Source organism: Zalophus californianus, chromosome 4 (genome assembly GCF_009762305.2).
Source record: "Zalophus californianus isolate mZalCal1 chromosome 4, mZalCal1.pri.v2, whole genome shotgun sequence".
In the NCBI taxonomy this organism is placed as follows: Eukaryota; Metazoa; Chordata; class Mammalia; order Carnivora; family Otariidae; genus Zalophus; species Zalophus californianus.
The window spans coordinates 41,536,696-41,562,892 of NC_045598.1; the positions used below are offsets into that span (position 1 = coordinate 41,536,696).

General features: G+C 43.7%; 2 protein-coding genes across 4 annotated transcripts in view; both read right to left on the reverse strand.

The window, feature by feature from the left end:
• RAB3B (RAB3B, member RAS oncogene family) overlaps positions 1-13,634 on the reverse strand; it is a 63,865-nt gene extending 50,231 nt beyond the window's left edge. Inside the window, exons 1-2 of the mRNA XM_027624191.2 lie at positions 13,503-13,634; positions 2,874-3,101 (exon numbers count right to left, since the gene is read on the reverse strand). Of these exons, the coding sequence (XP_027479992.1) occupies positions 2,874-3,101 (228 nt within the window). The 5' untranslated portion in view covers positions 13,503-13,634. The remainder of the gene's footprint in view (positions 1-2,873; positions 3,102-13,502) is intronic.
• An 11,268-nt stretch (positions 13,635-24,902) lies between these two features.
• TXNDC12 (thioredoxin domain containing 12) overlaps positions 24,903-26,197 on the reverse strand; it is a 31,190-nt gene continuing 29,895 nt past the window's right edge. For 2 of the 3 annotated variants that reach the window (XM_027598505.2, XM_027598526.2), the window contains one exon: positions 24,903-25,656. In XM_027598505.2, coding sequence (XP_027454306.2) covers positions 25,457-25,656 — 200 coding nt within the window. In that variant the 3' untranslated portion in view covers positions 24,903-25,456. Of the gene's footprint in view, positions 25,763-26,197 lie in introns of all 3 variants that reach the window. The other variant, XM_027598515.2, reaches the window with a different exon arrangement.

The window sequence follows — 26,197 nt, forward strand, 5'->3', positions numbered from 1 at the left end:
ACCTACTTCTGTACACAAAAGATGTTAAAATACATAAAAATGATATAACTAATATTTCAATGTTTACATTTTAATGCATTTATGAACAGTACAGACTTTTTTTTGCTATAGGAAAGCACACATGCACAAAATCTCTTTGCCAATTTTTTTTTTTAGCAAAAGCAATGTGATTGACTATGTCAGATCTAATTAGATCATCATCGATTTTACCTCAAAACATCCCTGACAATGAACTTGTGCTGGGAGTCAGAGAAACATCAGTTCAGCCATTTTCCGTGCTCATTGGGCTCACTATACTGAGTATAGTCTTCAGGCAGAGGTTTCTTTGCAGGACACTTTTTTTTTTTTAATTTTTATTTATTTATTTATTTATTTGAGAGAGAGCAAGAATGAGAGAGAGAGAGCACATGAGAGGGGGGAGAGTCAGAGGGAGAAGCAGACTCCCCATCCTGGACTCCAGGATCATGACCCGAGCCGAAGGCAGTTGCTTAACCAACTGAGCCACCCAGGCGCCCTATTTGCAGGACACTTTTAAAACCACATATCCATCGTGAAGGTTTATTTAGTTAAATAAGGGTGGTATAATCAATAAATCCACTGCAAAAGCTCACAACAGCTGAACATAAATGAAGGAGTGAGGGAACCACCCCTGCCAATCCCTTAGAAGATCAGAATGTCTTCCCCTACTGGAAGACTTTTTGAATTCAAGATATGTGACCATGTGATGTGGAATGTCAATCCACATAAGAAATATTAGTAAACATGCATTTTATGTTCATAGATAAAAATAAATTCTAATAGCTTCTTCAGCTCTCTGAACAATTATCAGGTAGGTAAACCCTGGCCCATGACAAGAAACTTCTGTTTGCTGTGCAAGTTGTCCCTGACCCTCAAGCTGCTGCCTGATAGCCTCTCCAGCAAATTTCTCTCTCAGCACCCCTCCCAGCTCTCCACAGCCTTGCTCCAGTTACCCTGTATTACTCACCAGGCCCCAATATCCTGTGCTCTCATCTCTCTGTGCACTGGCTATGAAGAGGATGTAAGACCACACAAGGGGAAGCACTTGGCACATAATAGGTACTTAATAAATGCTTACTGATTCTCACCATGAGATGGGCAAACCAAATGGTAGTTAAACCAAAGTGGTTCTTCAATTTTAGCCTGCCTCAAAGTCACCTGGAAGGCTTGTTATAACACACACATTGTTGGGCCATAGCTCAGAATTTCTTATTTAGTGGGTCTCAGGAGGGGCGTGAGAATTTGCATTTCTAGAACTGCATTTCTAACAAATTCCCAGGTAATGCTGGGACTAAAACCACACTTCTAGAACCAATGAACTTAGTAGTCTGTTTAGCTTCTTACATTTCTAATAACTCATAATTCCTCAATAGTTTTAAGAGAGACTAAATGAACAAAATAAACTTTTATCTCTATATAAATTTATACTTAACTATCATAAATGGAAGTATGGGCTCTGCAAGACTTCACATGCACAGTGTAGAGAAAAGAGCATGTAACTTGGAATCAGAAGGTCTGAGTTGGAATTCCACTTTGCAACTGTGTGTTCGACCTAAGGCAAGTTAATTACTGAGTCTCAGTTTTTTTCTTCTGTAAAATAGGAGTGAATTAAAATAATATCTGCCCAGGGGGTTAACTGTAAGATAATATATGGAGATAATTTATAAAAAGAAAAGTATTGTATACAGCCAATAAGATATATGCCTAATGTATTGATGTACATTTAACAAGCTGAATGGAGAGATAATAAATAACACATGCATTGAATACTTTAAATCACTAATTTTCAAAATTTCCAATCCTGGTACTAATTCATTATTGAAAAGTATATGATCTACATTTTGCTATATCATCTCATATATATATATGATATATGTAGATATATATATATATTATTAGTACCACTGTAGTAATAAATTGGTAGTAAATACCAATAATAATAGCTGTGGTTTCCAACTTCTAAGATGGTCCCCAATGATCCTTACCTCCCAGGATTCATACCCTTGTTTACTTTCCTCCTACACTGAATCAGTGACCAACAGACTACTCTAAGCCTAAGTAATAAGAGACATTGCCACATTCTCTCTGGTTTCTTGGCTCTCTCCTCCTGGGGGACGCCATGAAGATACTTAAGCAACTCCAAGGACAGAACCACATGGGAAAGAACTAAGGCCTCCTGCTAACAGCCAATACCTGATATACATGAGTAAGCAGCTTTCGAAGGGAAGGGATCCTCCAGCCCTACTCAAGCCTTCAGATGACTGCAACCTGAGCCAGTATCTGGCTGCAACCTCCTAAGAGGCCACAAGATAGACACCAAGCTACTCCCAAATGTTTGATCCACAGAAACTGTGTAATAATGAACTATTGTTGTTTTAAGCCATCAAGTTTCAAAGTGATTTGTTATGCAGTGATAGATTATGAACACAGGAGCTAACATTTACTGTGCATTTACTACGTTTCAGGAACTATGCTAAGAACAAACAGCCCTACGATGTAGATGCTATTATAATCCCCAAAGAGGAAAAGGTAGCCTAGAGAGGTTAAGTAATTTAGTCAAGATTCCATGATTAATAAGTGGCAGAACTAGAAGTTGAATCCAGATTTCTAACTCCAAAGCCCAGATTCTTGGTCACTCATGTGTATGGGCAGGATAAAGCCTCTTAGTTAAGCAGCAGAATCAACTGAGCCCCCAGAGGAGAGAAACTTCTATAAAATCAGCAAGGGGCAGTCCAGGGGCCAGACCTTCAATAGCACTGGTGCTTGATGTCATAAGACCCAGAAGTTCCAAACTGGCGCCCACCTCCCAGCCCTTATACTAGCAGACTAGTCACCCCAAGATGCCCAGGACTCACCCAGATCTGCAGCTTCACTCGTTTTTCATGGCGGTAGACTGTCTTCACCTTGAAGTCAATGCCCACAGTGCTGACGAAGGCTGGGGTAAAGGTGTCGTCAGCATAGCGGAAGAGGAAGGAAGTTTTGCCAACGCTGCTGTTGCCAATGATGAGCAGTTTGAACATGTAGTCAAAATTCTGGTCGGAAGCATCTTTGACTCCAGCTTTACTATCGGTCACGGAAGCCATCTGTAGGAGACACCTGTGGTCACTCAGGAACACACCTCCAGTGTCACCAATCTTTAATGGTCACTCCACCATTCACAAACATACTCTCCACCCAAGCATGACTGAAGAAACACACACACCACAGAATCACCCCAGTACTGCACCTGCTCTCTCAAAGGTTGTCTCAGGATTGGGGTGGAACCTGGTTCCTCCCATTCATTCCTTCTGCAAATATTTACTGAGCATGTTGCTCTGGGTCAAGCCCTGTGCTGGGTATAGGGACTACAAATATGTATCAGACATGGTGTATGACCTCCGAGTGGCCACAGATTAGAGTGAAACAGCATGTAAACACAGGGTAACAAGTCAGTAGATAAATCATAAGACGGAGGGAAGCCTTGGCCCAGGAAGCCCACAAGAAACATCTGACATCTAACCCAATTTGAAGGCATGATGGTCAAGGAGAGTCTCCCATAGGAGGCAGCTCCTGAGCCAAGTTTTGAAAAGAAAAAGCCAAAACAGTAAACACATGAATATTCCAGGAAAGGCTCAGCACAGGGCTATCATTCCCGTTTCAAAATCATTCATGGCTCCCTATGGCTCTAAAGATCAAGCGCAAACTGTTTAACTTGACAAAGAACCAACTAACCAAAGAATAAACTCTCTAAACTTTATCTTCCCCTAGGCCTTCTCCCTACCAATCTGTGCCACTTTTATACCAAATTACGCTTTAAATATGCCATGTTAACCAAAAACTAATGATGTAATATATGGTGATTAACATAACAATAAAAAAATTAAAAAAAAATATGCCATGTTATTTCTTGCTTTGTCCCTTTAGACATGCATTCTTTCTGTTCACAACACTCTTCTAATAAACTCCTCTTCATGCTTATAGATCCAAATGAAGTCTCACCTTTCCTGTGCATGGCAGAGGTATACATGCACTCCTGCCTCTATGCCCCCAGAGCACACTAACAGCACTGGTATCATTTCACAGCTGTTTACTATTCCAGCTCCTCCTTCAGACCAAGTATCTTGGATCTAATGTACTTCATTTCTGAAGTACATCTCTAGCCTCTAGCACAAATCCTAGTACATAATCAGCACTCAGTAAATGTGTGCTGGATTAATAAAAGTTACCTCATCCCTCTGGGACTCAATCTTATCATCTGGAAAATGGAAAGGACAATTTCTGCCCTGCTTTTCTTACAGGGCTGTTACAGGACTCAAATGAGATAACAATAAGTAAGACCTTAATAAACTGGTAAATCCCACACAGCTGTGAACATTAGCCATTATTGTTCCAAATCCCTTAAAGCCTCGATCCTTTATTTATTTGCTCACTCATCCATTCAGCAAGTATTTATTTATGTGCCACGCCTTCCCTGAGATCCCAGCTCTCTCAAACCTGCCACCTTTCCTAGAACACTTTGGATCTGAACCCCATAATCCAGCACTCGGTCCCATAGTCCTATTGGAGTAGCAGGTGCCCTACTTCTCCACCTGCAATCTCTCCTTATGCTCAACACTGGGTTCTAGGACAGGTGTGTAAGTGATCAGAAGAGGGTGGGAGGACAGCCCTCACATGAGATAATGTCCAGGGTATCACTGTCTTTAGAAATTCCCGTTTTAGAAGGAAATAGTCAACAAAATCAAAAGACAACAGTCAGAATGGGAGCAGATATTTGCAAATGACATATCAGATAAAGAGCTAGTATCCAAAATCTATAAAGAACTTATCAAACTCAACACCCAAAGAATAAGTAATCCAATCAAGAAATGGGCAGAAGATATGAACAGACATTTCTCCAAAGAAGACATACAAATGGCCAACAGACACATGAAAAAATGCTCCACATCACTCACCACAATGAGATACCACCTCGCAGCAGTCAGAATGGCTACAATTAAACAAGTCAGGAAATGACAGATGTTGGCGAGGATGCAGAGAAAGGGGAACCCTCTTACACTGTTGGTTGGAATGCAAGCTGGTGCAGTCACTCTGGAAAACAGTATGGAGGTTCCTCAAAAAGTTGAAAATAAAGCTGTTCTACGACCCAGCAATTGCACTACTGGGTATTTACCCCAAAGATACAAATGTAGTGATCCAAAGGGGCACCTGCACCCCAATGTTTATAATAGCAGTAATGTCCACAATAGCCAAACTATGGAAAGAGCCCAGATGTCCATTGACATGAACGGATAAAAAAGATGTGGTATATATACATAGTGGAATACTACTCAGCCATCAAAAAATGAAGTCTTGCCATTTGCAACGACGAGGATGGCAATAGAGGGTGTTATACTAAGCAAAATAAGCCAGTCAGAGAAGATAATTATCATATGATCTCGCTGATATGTGGAATTTAAGAAACAAAACAGAGGATCATAGGGGAAGACAGGAAAAAATTAAAACAAGATGAAATCAGAGAGGGAGACAAACCACAGACTCTTAAGCATAGGAAACAAACTGAGGGCTGCTGGAGGGGAGAGGGGTGGGGGGATGGGGTAACTGAATGAAGGACATTAAGGAGGGCATGTGATGTAAGGAGCACTGGGTATTATATGCAACTGATTAATCACTGACCTCCACCTCTGAACCTGATAATACATTATATGCTAATTAATTGAATTTAAATTTAAAAAAATTTTAATTAAAAAAGAAAAAGAAATTCCTGTTTTTGTTCCTCAAAGGAAAGATTTTGACTGGTGGATTTAGCTCTATATGCCTCTCAGGTGAGCTCTAAGGACAAGGAACTGACGAAAATTTAAAGCTCTCTTGCAGAAAGGTCAGACAAATATGTAGGATTATTAACAGCCCTTTAATGATGTAGGAAAGACGTTAGGGTTTGAAGCCGATGGCCGAGAAATAATTTTTTTTTAAGATTTTATTTATTTATTTGACAGAGAGAGACACAGCGAGAGAGGGAACACAAGCAGGGGGAGTGGGAGAGGGAGAAGCAGGCTTCCCGTGGAGCAGGGAGCCTGATGCGGGGCTCGATCCCAGGACCCTGGGATCATGACCTGGGCCGAAGGCAGACGCTCAACAGCTGAGCCACCCAGGCGCCCAAGAAGGAATTCTTGAGACGTCTTTGGTGCAAAAAGGTGATTTTATTAAAGCACGGGAACAGGACAGGTGGGCAAAAAGAGTTGCTGCACCGGGGTTATGAGGGGTGGCTGATTATATACTATGGGGTTGGGGAGGTAAGGAAAAGGGAGGTTTCAAAAGAATTTTAATATGCTAAAGAGGACCTACAAGATAATGGAGGCCTTGCCATTGTCAAGTTAAGGTTGTTTTCCCCTCTAGCAAGGTATTAACATTGATAGTTGGGAGATTCCTGGAAGAACATCACCTGTCCCACCCAGGAGTCGGGGGGGGGGGGGGGGGGGGAGGGGGAGGTTGCAGGGTGTCAGCTTGTGCTTTGTCTTCTGTCACCCTTCTGCTCTCTCATCAAGAGAGGATTGGGAGGGGCGCCTGGGTGGCTCAGTCATTAAGCGTCTGCCTTCAGCTCAGGTCATGATCCCAAGGTCCTGGGATGGAGCCCCGCATCGGGCTCCCTGCTTTGCAGGAAGCCTGCTTCTCCCTCTCCCACTCCCCCTGCTTGTGTTCCCGCTCTCGCTGTGTCTCTCTCTATCAAATAAATAAATAATTAAAAAAGCGCGCGCGCGCGCGCGCGCGAGAGAGAGAGAGAGAGAGAGAGAGAGAGAGAGAGAGAGGGAGAGAGAGGGAGAGAATTGGGGAGGAGTGGGGCTAAGTGGGCCTTTTGCTCTTAGCAAAGTGTCAACATTGACTTAGAGGCAGTTGAGCCCCTTGAGGAATGTCACTCTGCCTGTTTCATGGACTTGTCAATGGGCTGTAGGTAGTAAGGAAATTTAATAATTTTTCTTCTGCCTTTGTTCCCCACATCATTTAATATGCCACCAGTAGCCTTCAGTGGCCTCTGTTCTTTCTCTTTTCTCCCAGCTCTCAAGCCTTTATCTGAGACCCTCAGTCCCATTCCAGTATCAATCTGCCCCATGACAACACTCACTAGTGGGTGTGGAAAATGCCCCGGACACTTGGACATGTGGAGCAAATACATTGAAGATGAAAATGAGATTGGAGGGGGGGATGCCACTGCTTGCTTAAACTGCCTCATAGACCTAACTTTTCAGCTTTTCAAAGAAATTACACTTTTCTTCTACCTAAAACAAGGGAAGCAACCACAACAGCTTCATACCATCCTCTACTCTGCTGCCGGTCATTTTTGTTTACAAGAGGGAATTTCTGCTTTGAAAGTATATATTCAGGGCGCTTGGGTGGCTCAGTCGGTTAAGCGGCTGCCTTCAGCTCAGGTCATGATCCCAGGGTCCTGGGATGCAGGCCCGCATCAGGCTCCCTGCTCGGCAGAGAGCCTGCTTCTCCCTCTCCCTCTGTCTGCCGCTCTGCCTGCTTGTGCTCTCTCTCTGTTAAACAAATAAATAAATAAAAATCTTAAAAAAAAAAAGTATATATTCATTATAAAAAATTAGAAAAGAACACAAGACACCCCATCCACTCAGAAACTGCCATTGTTAACATTTAAATGTATTCCCTCCCTTATTTTCTTAGGCAACAAAGTACCATCTGCTTTTAAATTATATTTTATTAGTTGTTGATTTAAAAAGTAATACATACATTGAAAATAATTCAAACTTTTACTGTTTGCAAGCATTATCTTATTACCATCTGTAGCTGGCATTATTTTCTTAATTTTTTCCATAAAAAATAAGTAATATGTAACCTAAAGGTTTATAGTGAAAAGTTAGTCCTGCTTTCACCCCTGATTCCAAGCCTCTGTTCCTCTCCCCAGAGACAAATATGTTACCAATGTATGTATCCTTCAGGTCTAGTCTTTGCATATACAAACATAGAGGTCTGTTTATACCTTTTATCTATATCTATATGTCTATTATCTTCTATGTATATTTTAATAGCTGAGATCACACTTTCCATTAGTTTTGTATCCTGCTTCTTTTCACTTAACATTATACCATAAATATTTTTTCTGAGACTTTTAAAACTCTTCAGGGGAGCCTGGGTGGCTCAGTCATTAAGCGTCTGCCTTCAGCTCAGGTCATGATCCCAGGGTCCTGGGATGGAGCCCCGCATCAGGCTCCCTGCTCAGCAGGAAGCCTGCTTCTCCCTCTCTCATTCCCCCTGCTTGTGTTCCCTCTCTCGCTGTGTCTCTCTCTGTCTAATAAATAAATAAAATCTTAAAAAAAATAAAACTCTTCATAAATATCATTTCAATTGACTACATTGTATTCCATCCTATGGATGTGTCGTAGGACCAAGTCTTTAATATTGTACCTTTATTTTTCTATTTTTAATTATTATAAATTAAATCAGAGTGGTTATGTCTTTACATAAATATTTGCTCAGTTTCATATTTATTTCCTTAAGAAGATCCCTAGAAATGGAACTGCTGCTTAAATAACCAGCAGTCATTTAAAGTTAAATAACTTAGTTATTTAACTAAGTTAAATAAAAGCAATTATAAATAAATATTCAGTAACTTTACTGAAACACAGATTGGATCCTTACCTCATTTCACATCCTCTATCTCATTTTATCCTCTAAACCTGGGAGATAAAATTAGATGGGCAGATATTATTATTCCCACTTAATCAAGAAAGAAACTGAGGACCAGAAATTAAGGATTTGCTCAAGTCTCAAAGCCAACAGTTGAGACTAAACCTAGTCTCTTTCATTATAGGAAATTTCAAAATCCCCGTTCTAGTCCTCAGCTGAATTTTTGGGCAAGTCATATCACCTCTCTAAGTCACAGCATTTTTACTTTAGAATAGAGAAAAATACCTCCTACTTCACGGAGCTGGGATACAAATAGAATGAGCAGTTGCCATATGTAATTAATCTACTATGGTTTCTTGGCCCATGAGAGGTACACAATAAACATTATTTCACTGGCCCCTCTAATTCACTTCTGTAGTCAAATCTTGTTCAACTGCTTTCTCCCTAATCTGGACTACATTATTGGAGCTTGTTTTACAATTAGCTGTCTGCCTCCTCTTCTGGATCTGAGTTTTATCCATCCTTACACTCTGTCAACACTGGACCTGTAGCAAATCTTTAGGGCATGTTACTCCTTTCAATAAACATTTATTGAGCATTTGCCATGTGCCAGACTATTGATGTAAATGTCACGTTATTAGTCTTCATTTTTTTCTGATGCAGCTGTTTACACTCTTAGATTTTTGGAATAAGAACGGATTTGGGAGTGTGGTAGCTTCACCATAACAAAAAGCCTGGTTCCTGGTCCCAGCTTTCTCATAATTCAATGTATGAACTTGGGCAAGTCATTTAAACTCTGAACCTCAATGTTCTCATCTATGATGTGATGATATTACCTACCTCCGAAAGCTGCTGTGGATTTTAAGTAACAGAACGCATACGAATGTGCTTCATACACTGTGTTGAGAAAAACGCACGTGGCGTCGTGGACAATCCGCGGGGAAAGTGCCTGCCCTTATGAGCTAGGTCTGCCACAGGGGGTGAGGCAAGAGTAGAAACAAGTTTCAGTTCCTAATCTGATCCACTTCCCTTCATTTCACAGGTTAAAAAAAAAATAATTGAGGCTCCATAAAGAGAAGTGATTTGTCCAAGGTCATATAGCAAGTCAGCTGGAGTATCATGACTAGACCTTCTATTATTTAATGACTCCCAGACTGGATTAGGCTTAGGGAAATTTAAAACTTCAACATTTTTAGGGTGAGTAAAGAAGCATCTCCAGCACCCTGTGCAGCTCTTTCCTAAAACTTGCCATACTGTACTGTCAACATCTGTTTATGTGCACATAGCGTAGCTTTGCCAGTAGGTGGTATGCAAATAGGGAGAGGTGGAGGTTCCGTTGAAAGGCACGTTCAGATGGAAGCCTCTAAGGGAATATTCAGAAGGTGGCAGGGGCTACACAGACATTTGGAAGAGAGGCAAAAAGCATCCCAGCAGGCAGCTACCTAAGGCAGGTATGAGCAGACAGTTCACTGCACAGTGGTGAGTGCAGAACGCATTTGTAAGATAAGCATCGATCAGATCTTCCCTGTCTTTTGTGACAGTCACATAAATGATAGAGCTGGGTAGCTCACTGTCTCTGGGACAAGCCATAAAGATGAAAGCCCAGGGACCATCTGGGAAGTCATCTCTGGTCCCAAGCTGGGGGAAAGAAGAAAATGGCCCCTGAGAGCATTGGTATGAAAAACAAATAAGGCTTTCGGTCTGATAGGCAGAAGAAATAAGTACCTAAGGAGAAGCTAATTCCAGCTAGGAAAGAGGGGAGAGAGTAGGAGAGAGCCCTAAAATCTAGTAAGAGATCAACTCATTACATGAAGTAAACAAGTGAATGAATGAACTTCTCTCTTTTTTTATGATTTTATTTATTTATTTGGGAGAGAGCAAGAGGGAGCACAAGTCGGCAGTGGTGGGGAAGCGGGAGGGGGGGAACAGAGAGAGAAGCAGGCTAGGCAGGGAGCACAACGCTGGACTCAATCCCAGGACCCCAGAATCATCACTTGGGCCACAGGCAGACACTTAACCAACTGAACCACCCAGGCGCCCTGAACTTCTCTTGATACAAATAGCACAAGATTGAGTCCTAGAGACCTAGGTTGAGCCCCTGGCTCTCTCAGCAGTCATGAAACCTCAGGCAGATCAATTTTCTCATCTATAAAATGAGTTAACGAAAGACTTCCTGGCAAACTGTTGTAAGAATTAAAAACCAATATATGGGAGAGTGCCTTATAAACCCCTTAAAAATTTTTTGTCTGTCTGCTTCATGTTTCCTTCTACCAAGTCATCCTAGGTAGTAGAAATAGCTTGGGGTTCCAAATCAAACAAACTAGATTCAGTTTCCAGGTCTGTCATTTATTAGCTGTGAGACCTTGATCAAGAAATTTTACATGACTAAGACACAGTTTCCTCATTTGTAAAACAAGCATTGTTGGGAAAATTATAGTCAATGTTGGTAAAACATCTAGATAATATACGACATATAGCAGGTGCTCAGTAAATGTACTCCATCTTCTCATTGGGAACATCTATTTAGTGAGGATAGGAAGGGAGTTGGGCAAATGTGGACCTCACCCTATTATATGCAAACTGCTCCCTAAAGCCATACTCTATTTTTAATTCAAACTTTCTTTAGACATTCCCCAACCCAGCACAGCCAGCCTAGCCCAGCCCACCTCCTCACTATTTCCCCACGTCTCTTAGAGCCCCAGAAACTGTATCATAATAGCTACCATTTATTGCACACCTACTAAATGCCAGGAACTCTACTAAGTGCTTTCAACGCATTCTGTCTTACACAGAGTGTAGGCACACCTGCATAATATTAGTGGCCTCTCTCTTTTGTACACTGCTTTATAGTTTATGAAGCTCTTTTCACCCATGTTACCATATTTGCTTCTTACAACAATGGGGTGGGGGGATGAGTGAATTGGAGGCAGGAGCACCAGCACAGGTCAATTGTTCACTGAATCAACATTCACTGAGCATCTATTGTGCACCACACCCTGTGCTGTACTCTGGGAAGATGGAGAGGAACTGTAAGGAGTTCTGAGCTTAGGGGGAAAATCTCTCTTTTTTTTTTAAGATTTTATTTATTTATTTGAGAGAGAGAGAATGAGAGATAGAGAGCACGAGAGGGAAGAGGGTCAGAGGGAGAAGCAGACTCCCTGCTGAGCAGGGAGCCCGATGTGGGACTTGATCCCGGGACTCCAGGATCATGACCTGAGCCAAAGGCAGTCGCTCAACCAACTGAGCCCACCCAGGCGCCCAGGGGGAAAATCTTTTAAAATATCCTGTATAGGTTATTGGTATCTCTCTTCACATCATATTCCTTACGAAACTGGAGATTTATTTATTGGGCTGGAGATCATTTTAGAGTTTTGCCTTTTCCCATAGTGTTTCCTCTGACAGGAACACAACTGTCCTCCACTGCTGGTTAAATCCTTCATGACCAGAAAGCCTTCCCTTACCCATCATCTTTCTGGCAGAATGTCTTCTCTGGCTAACACAGTGCCAGGACTTCCCACTACCATAGCCAGGGCTTTTCATGGTATTCCATGGTCTTTCTCCATTTTTATGCACAGAACAGGTGGGCATCCACCTGTAAACACACACTCCTTTTACTGTCCCCAACCCCTTTCCATCTGAATTCCAGGAAGTTGGGATGGAGGGCCCTGTCTTTCTCCCACTCCCCTCCACACCTTTATTAGCTTCCAGAGGCTGCCACCCTGCCCTCCCTAAAATCCTTCATACATTTAGACTAATGAACAGAGGCGGCCAGTGGATGACTATTTCTGTCCAAAATTCTCTTCTTGTCTGTAATCCCAGGTGGTGGTGTATCAGAGTTCAGTGCCTGCGCCCCCTCCTCAGCCTTCTGAGTAGCTAAGACACGTTTAGCACCTGGGTGCCCATGGACTCCATACGGGCCCCATTGTCTTTCCACCCTCACACAACCTATACCTGGCTTCCTCCCCAACCTAACCCAGCACACCCACCACCCTAATCTCTCCAAGCTCCCAGACAGTTCCTCCACCCCCAACCGCCGGACCCCTGCTCTATTCCCGTGCCTCTCCGCCCCCCATCCCTAGCAGAACTCAGGCGCCCACTGCCCATATCCAAGGCCACTGCCCTCTACCTCCACCAGCTCCCCGCCCCCTTCCTCTGCAGTCTGGGTAGACCCAGCCTTGCCTCCCACCTTCCCAGTCTTGCAGGCTTCCCACCTCCGAGCCCCACCCCCCAGCCCCGACTCATGGTTATCCCCTGTGCCCGCGCCAAGCTGGCCTCGGGCTCCGCATCCTTTTCGCTCCCAGCTCTCCATTCACATTCCCTCACCCTCTTCCCCTCTCCCCGACCAACACCCCCCTCTGCCCGGCGCCCCTTTCCCTCATCACCTCACTGCTCTCCAGCTCACCACGACCCCTGCGGACCCCGTGTACTGCCCTCCACGCCGCCCCCTTGCCTCGCTGTCCTCAGTGCCCTCGTTCAGCGCCCGCTTCACGCCCCTCAGCTGCCTGGCACCCCCTTCCCGCACTGCCCCTCTCAGGCCCTCCTTACATCTCCCCGCCCCCAACGCCCCGTGTTTTTCCCCAGCGAGCCCCTACTGCGCTCCAGTGGCCACTTTTGCTTTCCCACCTCCCGCCGCCCCCTGCCCTCGGAGCACCCCTCGCCGCCCTCGCGGTTTAATAGACCCCCTCAGCTATGCGCCTCCCTCCCGGTCATGGTGCCCCCTCCTCAGCGGCCTCTTCCAGCCCCTTATTCTCGGTGTCGCCTCCCGCTACCCGCACCCCTCAGCGCCCGCTCGCTGTCGCCAGAGCCCCGAGCCGGGGTGGGTCCCAGATTCTCTCCAGGCGGGGTGCCCGGGCCGCGCCCCTTACCTGGGACTCCGGGTGCGTTACGAGCGGCTTGCTCCTGGCAAAGCTGCGGGACGGCGGACCTGGCGGCACGAGGCAGAAGACGCAGCCGGGTTCGCGGAGCACGGCGGTGCGAGTCGGTGCGGGTCGGGTCTGGTGCCCACCGCGGCTACTTAGGGCTGAGGCTCTGGCTACAGCTCGGCTCCGCTACTGCCGCGTCCAGGCCCCACCCACGCCCCGCCCAGGGGCGGAGTCTGTGTTCGCTCCGCCCCGGGCTCCAGCTGCTGGCAGGTGTAGAAATTCGTTGTATCTTGGATCCCTGCCCTCCCTCCACCCTGAGTTCGCTGATATCTGGGTGACTACCGTGATTTATCTTAATTGTCACATCTCATTTCACAGACTGAACTTACTATGGTGATCAGAGAGCTTTGATAATAATGTAGATGATGATGGGTACCCAGCTTTGCCATTTCCAAAACACTCTCCTGTCATATTGCTTCATGTTCACAAAAGCCCAGGAAGAAAGGCAGAACCTGGACGGCTGACTACAAGAGGAAACTAAGTCAGAAACCTGGGCATTGTGCTTTACTCTGTGCACTCCTTCATGCCCCACATCCCATGAGTCTGGTAATAACACCTCCTTATCATGTCCTATCTCTGCCCTTCCTCTCCATCTCCACGGCTCTCACCCTGTTTCAGACCTCATCACTTCTTGCCTGGACTAATGTAACAGCCTCCTAATTGATCTCCCCACCTACTCTTCAATTCATCCTGTACACCAGCAGCCTGAGTGATTGTCCTAAATGTCACCATGCTATCAACCTTATTAAAACAAAACAAAATAAAAACTTTCAATGGCTCCCATTATTAGCAGTAGGTTGGAGTAAGAAATTGTTATTGCCAATCATTAGGAAGTCCCAATTCTGTCAGAGGAGGCAGGTACAGGAGGCAATTTGACCTCCCATCCTGACATGGACTTCACTTTAAGTCTTCCTGAGGTCATAGGGGTAGTTGCCAGCTTTGATTTAGAATCATCATCCTTCCCCACACTCTTCCTCCATTTCAAATCTTAGAGGTCTGAGTCAGATACCAAAACCATTTTCCCCCAAGTTCCATTATGACCCTATCTGCAATTTGTCTCCCCAAGCTGGGGAACTGCCCAATTGACAGTCCCTCTGATTGTCTAACTTCTCTCTCAGACTCATCCTTATACATTTCTGAGCTTCTCCATCCCTCTCCCCTTCACTCACCTTCTGACTGCCCACCTCCCTGGCCGACCATTCCACTGTACCCTATAGAACCCTGTTCCTTTATCAATAAACTCTCCTACACCCTCTGCTTCAGAGAGTTTTCAGGTTACTTCTTTTCTTGTTGAGACTTGACCCTCTTCCAGGACTCCTCTTGTAGTCCCTCTGCAAGAAGGCTTCTCACTTTCCCACCTGCCACATGCCATAAAACTAGGCGGTGGAGTCAGCATTGCCTCATTAGCCCCTGTCCTGCCATCCTGACTTCAGTAGCTGTGTGGTTTCCTGATCCCTCAGTCCTTTGTCTCCTCTTCACATCACTTTGGCCACTGGCTCCCATGGTCACACCCTGAACTTCTTACTAACCCCAAACTAATGCCTTTGTGATCCCCAAATCAAATATCCTATACTACCTGTTCTCCCACTCCCTGTCTCCCACAAGGCCCTGGTTTACTCATGTCAAAATGGGTGTAATGATAATGACGATTTATTCTCTTTTTTTAAAGATTTTATTTATTTATTTGACAGAGAGAGACACAGCGAGAGAGGGAACACAAGCAGGGGGAGTGGGAGAGGGAGAAGCAGGCTTCCTGCAAAGCAGGGAGCCCGATGTGGGGCTCGATCCCAGGACCCTGGGATCACGACCTGAGCCAAAGGCAGACACTTAACGACTGAGCCACCCAGGCGCCCCAACTATTCATTCTTCACAGGAATAATGAGATAACATACAAAACTGTCCTTTTAAAGTTGTGAAACAATATGAGAACAGATGGTGTTGTGTTTATGTAGCCTCAGGTCTTCTGATTACTTTCTCGTTCTCCTTCTCCTGGAAGGCCATGTAGTAAAATGGAAAGAGCACAAAACTGGGGCCAGCTAGATCTGGTTTTCAATCCTTGTTCCACCAGTTGCTTGCTGTGTGATCCTATGCAAGTTGCATAATTTTTTGAATACACACACACACACACACACATCAAGCTCATTTGTAGAAATATCAATAATGAGAGCTACCTCCCAGGGTCATTATGAAGACCAAATAAGAAAATGAGATAGCTACTGAAAAGAACTTGATACAGTGTCAGGCACATAGTAAGCACTCAATAAACAGGAAACACTGTGGTTATTATAACAGAAAAACAAATGCTATTTTTAGCCACGAGCACCTTCTAAGAAGGATAGACCCTAACGTACAGAAGGCCCTTTTGTCCTACTCAGGGCCTTGAAGAGTGTGGATATATAAGGATGGGAAGAGAAGGAGGAACACTGTATTGCTCTGGATAGAAAAGGGAGGAGAATTTAGAATTCACTTGGCAAAGTAGGAGGGAGAGGCAGAAGATGAGTAGGAAAATCAGTGTAAGGATAGGTGCTACATGGGTAAAAGGTCAGAAGAAACTCTCCCATAGCAGGTGGACAAAAAAGTGTTTAAGCTCTAGGATGCATAAAATGGGATACGTTGTCAAGTGTACGATGTGACCACTTTCTGTGACTCTTGAGACCTCAGTAAAGGCTGTTAAACTCAGGAATGCTGTCTGAGGGGAGTACTGAGGATGAGTGAGTAGGGAAATTGTGCAATGGGCTTTGTTTTTCTGAGTTGAAAATGGAGGCTAGGGGCAGAGACTATGAGAGCACAGCCCTCACATTATTTACAAAAATTCCCAGGAAGGCTTAGAACTTATAAGGATTGTAAAATGTGAAAATGGAAGTTCAAGCCCATTGCATTTAGATCTTAAGGGGGCAGAGAGGCCACTTCTTTTTTTTTTAAGATTTTATTTATTTATTTGACAGAGAGAGACATAGAGAGAGAGGGAACACAAGCAGGGGGAGTGGGGAGAGGCAGAAGCAGGCTTCCCGCTGAGCAGGGAGCCCGAAGCGGGGCTCGATCCCAGGACCCTGGGATCATGACCTGCGAAGGCAGACGCCCAACGACTGAGCCACCCAGGCGCCCCAGAGAGGCCACTTCTGACACTTGAGCTGTATCAATTATGTCCCCCAATAGCTATCTCCCTATTAACTAGCAGGTTACCACCAGAGAGAAGAACAAAACAAATCAAATTGTATTTAACTGTCTTCACTTTCAGATCTAAATGCCCAAATAAAAACAGGAAGAAAGACTTATTCTACCCCAAAAGTCTACTTTTTACCTTGGATCATATTGATTAATAACTATAATCATTAAGGGGTCCCAGGTGGGGGTGCCTGGGTGGCTCAGTCGTTAAGCGTCTGCCTTCAGCTCAGGTCATGATCCCGGGGTCCTGGGATCGAGCCCCCCATCGGGCTCCCTGCTCCGCGGGAAGCCTGCTTCTCCCTCTCCCACTCCCCCTGCTTGTGTTCTCTCTCTCGCTGTGTCTCTCTCTGTCAAATAAATAAATAAAATTTAAAAAAAAAAGGGGGGGTCCCAGGTGGCTCAGTCCGTTAAGCGTGGGACTTTGGCTCAGGTCATGGCCTCAGGGTCCTGGATCTGTTTGTCCCCTTGCCCCTCCCTCCTCCCCCCTCCCCCACTCATGCACTCTCTCTCTCTCTCAAATAAACAAATAAAATCTTTAAAAAATATAACTATAACCATTAAGGCCGTAACATATGATGGGTTCATTCATATCTTTATCTCATTTAATCCTCAGTACAATCATGCAATGTATGAACTGTCATCCCCTTTTTATAAATGAGGAAACAGAACTCAGAAAATTCGAGTGACTTGCCAAGGGTATATATCTGGTAAATGGCAGAACCAGATACCAAGTCTATCTGATTCCAAATCTAGGACTCTTTCTATTCGACCCCAGAATTATGGTTGCTCAGTGAGTACCACTGTGGTGAAGAGTCCTACAAAAAAAAAGTTTCCTTAAATCTTTTCTAATTGCCAGAGTAATCAGCTTTCTCCAGCTCATGGTTTTTATATGAAATATAAAATTGATGCTTTTTACTGAGTGAGAATCAGTCACTTAGAAAAGGTAGTATCATAAGGGTGGATATCATTTGGAATGTTCAGATCTTTACAAGGTTCAAATCCACACCCCAGTGTGAGTCTCTCATGACCGGCCTAGGAACTTAGGTGTGTTGACAGGTTAAGTGTTTTCATCTGACCCCTTCAGAGGTTGCCTCATACAATGAGGGAGCTTACACAGGTGCCAGAAGGTCACCAGAACCTGTGAAGCAGCTCTAGAAACACAGGGTTCACTGAGAGGCTTGGTGGAAGACAGGACTGAGAAGAGGCAGGGGCCAGATGATCTTAAGGCCTCATAAATCATGTTAAAGACTTGGGAATTTACCTTGCAAGCCAAAGGCTTTAAGCAGTGGAGGAACATGGTTACATCTGCCTATAGCAAAGAATGCTCTGATCATGGTGGGTATGACAAATTGAATGGGAAAGGTAGGGAGCAGGGAGATAGCACTCAACAAATAGGGAGCACCATTAGAGATTGCTGTGATAATCCAGGTGAGAGATGAAGAGGAACAGAACTCATATCCTAGCAGTAGGGGAAAGTGAAAAGTAGGGAGATTTTATATGTATTTAGGAAGGATTAAATGTGAGATGTGAGGGAGAGGGAACTGACATAAACAACCAGGTAGACAAGGAAGCTATTTACTGACAACAGGAGCACAGAGGTTGTTTTAGTTACCTATGGTTGTGTAACAAACCACTCTCCAAAATTCATGGCTTAAAACAGTAATAATGTATTGTTTCTCATAATTCTGTGGATGGCTGAATGGATTAGTCTGCTGGTTTTATTTGACATCAGCTGGAAAGTCCCCTGGACCGGGAGGTCTAAGATGGCCTCACTCACGGGTCTGGCAGTTGGTTCTGGCTGAGGGCTGGCTGCCATGGCTATTCTCCAATTCTAATCCACCAGTAGGCTAGACCAGTTTCCCTGGTGGTCTCGGGGCACCCTTCTAAGACGGTAAATGCAGAAGATGCTATCTCTTAAGGCCTAGCCTCAGAAATTGCATAACATCCCATGTACTTTATTCTATTGGCCAAATCAAGTCACAAGCACAGCCCAGATTCCAAGGAGTGGAGAAATAAATGTCACCTCTGATTGGGAAGAACAGCAAAGTCACATCACAAAGGGGCATGGAGAGGATACGGGGAAGAGAGAAATCTATTGCCTTTCACCAATCTACCACAGGAGTGAGAACAGATTTAGATAATGAGTATCCCAAATGCCACCTCATGCACTAATCATTCCTTCCTTCTCTGTGCTTCAGTTTCTTCATTTGTAAAATAAATGAACGTGCATGGCCATTCTCCCCACCAGCGTAAGTTTATAAGTGAAATTGGTTAAAATGTACATTGAGGACGCTACCCCATCATCAGGCATCAGGGCATACCACAGTCAGCAGGAATGCAATCTGAGACACGCAGGGAAACATTCAAGAGGTGAATAGTAAGAACCCAGGCACCACCCAGCACCCCCTCCCTCTTTCTTCACCCACCTTACCAGTCCCTCACAGAAGCTGATCCATTCTACCTCCTGACAGCTCTCCATTCCTTTCTCTCCTTTCCAGGGCCACAGCCTCCTCACTCTCCTACTGCTACCATAGCCTCCAATTTCCCCTGTAATCCAAGCTTCACATTGTAGCAGCAGAGGGCTCTCGCAAAACCCAGTTTAAAATCCCCTACCACGGGGGTGCCTGGCTGCAGGTGACTCTTGATCTTGGGGTTGTGAGTTCAAGCCCCTTGTCGGATGTAAATGTTACTTAAATAAATAAAATAAAATATTTAAATCAACAAATAAACAGACAGAACCCTGCTCATTAGGAGGTTACGAATCCTAGGAGGGGAGACAAACAAATAAGCAAACAAAATACATAAGATAATTTCAGTTAGTGATGAGCACATTTGAGGAAATATTCCAACAAGAGGAATAAAAGTAACTAGGAGAGGGGATTATTTTAGAATGATTAAATAGAGAAAGCCTCTCTGAGGGAAATGACATTTGAGTTGAGACCCGTAGGAGAAGGAGTCAGCTCATTCCAGAGATGAGGAACTTAAGGGCCAGAGAGGACAGGTGAGTCTCCCAGGGTGAGACTATGGCTAACTGACCAAACTGAAAACCTCCCCTCTTGCAGGATGCGCATGGGCACAGTGATGGTCTGTGGTCAGGGTCTTTGTGTCCACAAGCCCACTCTGGGCACAAAGTTCCCCTTTGTCTCATCAGTTACCATTCACCACTGACCAGTTCTTTTTTTGGACCATCTCTATTGAATAAGGGAACTGAATTAAAATGAACCCCAAGGCTTTCTAAGGTAAACCTGTGTGGGATAATCAAAAGCACATAAGCTTTGCAATCAGAGAGGACTAGGTTCAAATCCAACTTTCACCAATTGTAGTTATGGGATTAAATTTCTCTTGATCACACAGGTTGCTCATCTGTAAAAAGGGGATGAGAATTACTTTACTGGCTCTTTGGGAGAGTTAAATTAAAAGTGATAATGTACATACGGGGCGCCTGGGTGGCTTGGTCATTAAGCGTCTGCCTTCGACTCAGATCATGATCCCAGGGTCCTGGGATTGAGCCCCACATCGGGCTCCCTGCTCGGCAGGAAGGCTGCTTCTCCCTCCCCCACTCCCCCTGCTTGTTTCCTGCTCTCGCTGTGTCTCTCTCTGTCAAATAAATAAATAAAATCTTTAAAAACAAACAAATAAATAAATAAAAAATTTAAAAAGTGATAATGTATGGAAAATAGGTAGTGTATAATAGGATATTACAAAATACCAGCTACTTTAAGGGATCAGATAGCTCTTATAACTAAATCCATCATGCTTGCCGATGGTTTCCCCCTTCAAATACATGTCCAGGGACCTGAAGAACAGTTACCACTTACTTAAAATCTTTAAAATAAGTCAGGTTGCTTTTCTATTTTTGGAAGAATGTCTCCTCTATTTGTCTTTCTCCCAGGGCTTGCTAAGGTAGCCTAACGACCCTTTGCAAAGGTTCAGTCTCATACTCCCTCTTGTGCTCTACATGGGAACTGCATTATCCCAGGACGGACCAAAAGCTATGGTGCTGAAATCAACCTGACTATAGGGGAGAAAAAAGGGAACTAACATTTTTTTAAAGTAAAAAAAAATTACGTTGGGTGTACCCAATGTAGGGCTTGAACTCATGACCTGGAGATCCAGAGTCACATGCTTTACTAACTGAGCCAGCCAGGCACCCCCAAAGGGAACTAACATTTGATCAGCATCTATGTCATTCTTGGAACCTCTGAAGTAGCTTCTTAGGTCTCTCATCAGCCATTCAACAGAAAAGGAAACTGAAACTCAGCAAGATTAAATGACTTTTCCAAGTATCCATGGATAAGAGATAAAACAGACCTAAATAAAGGAAAGAACTGGAAAAATCAGTGATGTTTGTTGCACTATAGAATAAAATTCAACCTCTTTAGCGAACTTGATCAGATCTTTTTTCTATCTTTATCTCTCATCACTAATGCTTTTGGTCCCAGCTCTCTGGACACACAGAATGACTTTAAACCTCAGTGTTTTTGCACAGGACTTTTCTACCTCACGTGTCTTCAATACCCCTCCTTTATCTAGAAAACTCCTTACTCATCCTGCCATCCATCCCACCCTTCTTACTTGGAGATAATTTAATCACCCCCTCCTTCCTACTATTTCTGGACCTTAGGCTTGCTGTTGATACTGAGAGCTGAAGTAAAATGTTCAGCCCTAGGAAATTAACACTGCCCATGCTTTCATTCAACAACTATTTATTTATGGTATACAGGTATGGTAGCAGTCGAGCACTAGAAAAACAATAATAAGCAAAACAGTCTATTCTCACAGAGCTTATGTTTTAATGAGGAAATCAGACATTAAATAATCACACCAATAATTAACATTGTGATAATTGTTTTGAAGGAAAAGTAGTGAGGATATAAAAGAAAAGGCCATTTTGGTGGCATGATCAGGAAAGGCTTTTCAAATTAACATTCAGGTGGGATTTCTGAAGAATGAGGTAGGCGAAAATATGGGGAAGGACACTCCAGTGAGGGAAGAGCATGTGTAAAGGCACGAGGAACTCTGAAAAATGGAAAGAACACAATTGTGGCTGCAATACTCACGACAGACTGAGAGAATTACATGCATTGAAGATGGAGAGAGACGTGTGGGCCTAAAATTATAGCATCCACTTAAACAATATTACTGATTTTGGATTTCATCCTGAGAATAATGGAAGAGAGACAATAAAGAGTTTCAAGCAGGGAAATGATATAACCAGAATTTAATATAAAGAGAGTAGTCTCTGTGGAGAACAGCTGGAGAGAGGGGCAAGGATGGAGGCAAGGACACCACCTAAACAGCTATTCATTTATTTAGCTGTTTCATTAATATTTATTTTTTTATTTTTTAAGATTTTATTTATTTGACAGAGAGAGACACAGCGAGAGAGGGAACACAAGCAGGGGGAGTGGGAGAGGGAGAAGCAGGTTTCCTGTGGAGCAGGGAGCCCCATGCGGGGCTCGATCCCAGGACCCTGGGATCATGACCTGAGCTGAAGGCAGACGCTTAACAACTAAGCCACCCAGGCGCCCCTGGGAAAATTTTTTTTTTTTAAGATTTTATTTGACAGAAGGGAATTTTTTTTAATGTTACATTTTATTTTTTTTAATATTTTATTTATTTGACAGAGAGAGACACAGCGAGAGAGGGGACACAAGCAGGGGGAGTGGGAGAGGGAGAAGCAGGCTTCCTGCGGAGCAGGGAGCCCGACGAGGGGCTCTATCCCAGGACCCTGGGATCATGACCTGAGCGGAAGGCAGACGCTTAATGACTGAACCACCCCAGGTGCCCTGGGGAATTTTTTTTTTTTAAATCGTGATAAGATATAACCACTTTTAAGTGTATACTTCTATGGCATTAAGTACATTCATTGTTATGCAACCATCACCACTGTCCATCTCCAGAATTGTATCACCTTTCTCAACTGAAATTCAGTAAACACTAGCTCCCCACCCCGCCTTCCCTTAGCCCCTGGCAACCACATTTTACTTTGACTATGAATTTGACTGGTACCTCATATGAGTGTAGCCATATGATATTTATCCTTTCGTGACTGACTTGTTTTACTTAGCATAATGTCTTTAAGGTTCATTGATGTTGTAGCATGCACCAGAATTTCCTTTCCTAAGACTGAACAACATTCCATTGTACGCATACATCACATTTTGTTTATCCACTCATCTGTGGATGGACACTTGAATTGCTTCCATCTTTTGGCTGTCATGAAAAATACTATGAACATGGGTGTGCAAATATCTATTCAAGTCTCTGCATTCAATTCTTTTGGGTATATATCCGGAAGTGGAACTGGTGCATCGTATGGTAATTGTTTAATTTTTTGAGGAATCCCGGGAAATCACTTTTTAAAAAATTTTTTATTGTTATGTTAATCACCATGTATTACATCATTAGTTTTTGATTTGGGAAATCACTTTTTTTTAAAATATTTTATTTATTTATTCATGAGAGACAGAGAGAGAGGCAGAGGGAGAAGCAGGCTCCCAAGGAGCAGGGAGCCCGATGCGGGACCCGATCCCAGGAGTCTGGGATCATGACCTGAGCTGAAGGCAGATGCTTAACCATCTGAGCCACCCAGGCGCCCTGGGAAATCACTTTTAAGAAAATGATCTGCATATCAATTCACTAAAGTTTCTGTGTCCATGTATCTCTTATAAAGTCTGTACCCCAGATTGGAAAACTCCTGTTCTGAGTCACACCTGGGAACATAAGGGAGGGAATGCAATGTGTGGTGGGAAAAAAAGCATGAGTTTGAAGTATGAGAGGCCTGGTTAGAATTCAGTATTTATTTAGTCTAGAAACTGTGGGCAAGACAATTCCCTCTCCATAGTTTCCTATTCCATAAATGAGGGTAACAGTACTTATCCCACAGAACTATAAAGAGAAGAGATGAAAGGAACCTACTGGAGAGGTTGACAATTCACTTGAAGCTACACTGTTCTGGGAGCTTGGGACACAGGGAGCACGGCCACCTGGTTAACAGCCACAGATGTGCAGAGAATACAGTATAATGTAGTGTGGGGCCAGGACTGATGTGCTTGGCGGAGTAGGTACATGAGAAAGGTTAGGAAAGGCCTCAGGAAGAGGGGGCAGTGGAAGCAAGCCAAGCAAAGATACAAAAGCATAAAAAAGCATGTTGCAAGGGGAACTTGAACAGTTAAATTTGGTGTCACCACAACACAAAATGCAGACATGAAAGGGAAGAAGCAGGCAGCTTTTTTTTTTAAAGATTTTATTTATTTATTTGAGAGAGAGAGCATGAGAGGGAAGAGGGTCAGAGGGAGAAGCAGACTCCCTGCTGAGCAGGGAGCCCGATGCGGGATTCGATCCCGGGACTCCAGGATCATGACCTGAGCCAAAGGCAGTTGCTTAACCAACTGAGCCACCCAGGCGCCCAAGCAGGCAGCTTCTTAAAGGCCACAGTAAAAGGGGAGGGGGGGTGGGAGGATGGGTTAGCCTGGTGATGGGTATTAAAGAGGGCACATTCTGCATGGAGCACTGAGTGTTATGCACAAACAATGAATCATGGAACACGACATCAAAAACTAATGATGTAATGTATGGTGATTAACATAACAATAAAAAAATAAAATTAAAAAAAAGCCACGGTAAAGATCTTGACTTTCTTCTGTGCCTTGGTTTCACAAATTCTTCTGTAAAATGAGGACTGTTGTATACCTTTCTCATACGGCTGTTAGGATTAAATGCAAACGAAATAGGATAACGTACACACAACACTTAGAAGAGTGCCTGGCACATACTGAGTCCCAAATATTTCCTTCTGTTAATACTACTGTCTTGAGGTGGCAAGAAAGGCTTTAAGCAGGGGAGTGAGGCTGTCACATTTGCATTTTAAAAAGATCAGCAGAGGGAAGCAAGGAGGACGGATTGTAGGAGGAGAGAGTATTGGACACAAGTTAAGAGGCTGTCACAATAAATTGTCTAGAAATAGAAAAAGCCTGCCCTGCCCGAAAACAGTGACTATGAGGAGAGAGGGAATTCAGCTTAATAGCAGAAGAGATGAGCTCTGATGCCCATTTGAATGTGGGAGGAGCAGGAGTGGGAAGAGTCCTAGATGAGGTCTTCATGGTTAGTTTTCTTCCTGCAGTGATCTCCATCCCTCCCTCCATTCTCCAATAACAAAAAGGCCATCACAACACATTTCCTTTCAAAGTTTTATTAAAGTTTAATGGAACAATTAATATTTGTAAATTTTTTTTGTTAACCCCAGTACAAAAATACAGTTGATGACTTGACAAAATTGGCTCCACCTAGGGCTTGAAGGTTTCTGTTTCTGTAATAGTAACAGGGAAAAGCATGCTTCCAGCTGGGGCTGAGTCCAAACACACAGCCATTCCTGCATACACATGCGTGCAAACAGGGAAGCCCAAGCAGGAGAAGAGAATGGAAGTTGCCGGGATTCAGGAAGAAGCCCAAGATTATTCCCAGGAGAAAAGGAGAAGAAACAGGCTGGTCTCCTCGACGGGGGTAGAATTTCTGATTTACATTTGAGTTTGTTTTTTTAAATGATAAACTATTTCTGCAATTTTAATACTGTAGAAAAGATGCTACTGGTCTCCTTTCACCACCAAGGTGAATAAAGCGGGAGGAAACGGAAAAAGATTCCAATATTGAAGTGTGAGGAGTACACCTCCAAATGGCTCAAGTTTTGTGTCAAAAGCTGTCATTCTTTACATTCCATGACAAACAGATGTCTAGGGGGGGGCAGGAGAAGAAGTTTGCCGTGGTCCGCTGGATCCACAAACGTGGAGACCAGCTCCTGTCAGCAGAAGTCTTCCACAGTGAGAGCGCTCCTCCCCATGTAGGCAGGAGCAAGGTTTCCTGGTTGGTTTAATTGTTCTGAGCGATTCCTCAATATTCCCTCCCCTGCTGCCTTCCTTCCAGAACACTAACTCTGATGAAAGAAGGGATATATTCATGTTACAGCTCATCTTCAAGATGTTTCTCTCTGAAGGCATCCCCCGTCAGCCTCTCCTGAGCTTCCTTCATCCCCTGAACAACTGTGAAATAAAGGTTGGTGGGGGGGGGGGGGGGGGGGGAGTATGAGGTAGGTTTTTAATATCTGACATTTGACAACTAACATAGATTTTTATTATAGGAGAAATATGACAGGAGCACAGGATCTGGACTCTAGATCTAGTTCTGGATTTTAGTCCTGGAAAGTTATTTACCTCTTTGAATTTGTTTCCTCATCTATAAAATGAGGTAACGCTACTTACTTCACACAGGATTAGTATAAAAATTAAATGAATGGATAATAAAAGAGCTTTATAAATTATGAAATACAACAAAAGTACTACTAGTTACTATGGCTTATCCTCCAGGATTAGGGCTGAATCCCTGTTACAGACTACAGATGTTCACTTGTCTTTCAGGGAATAGAAAACACCCTCCTACCATGATAGTCTTTTGATGAATGCTGCATTTATTTTTCA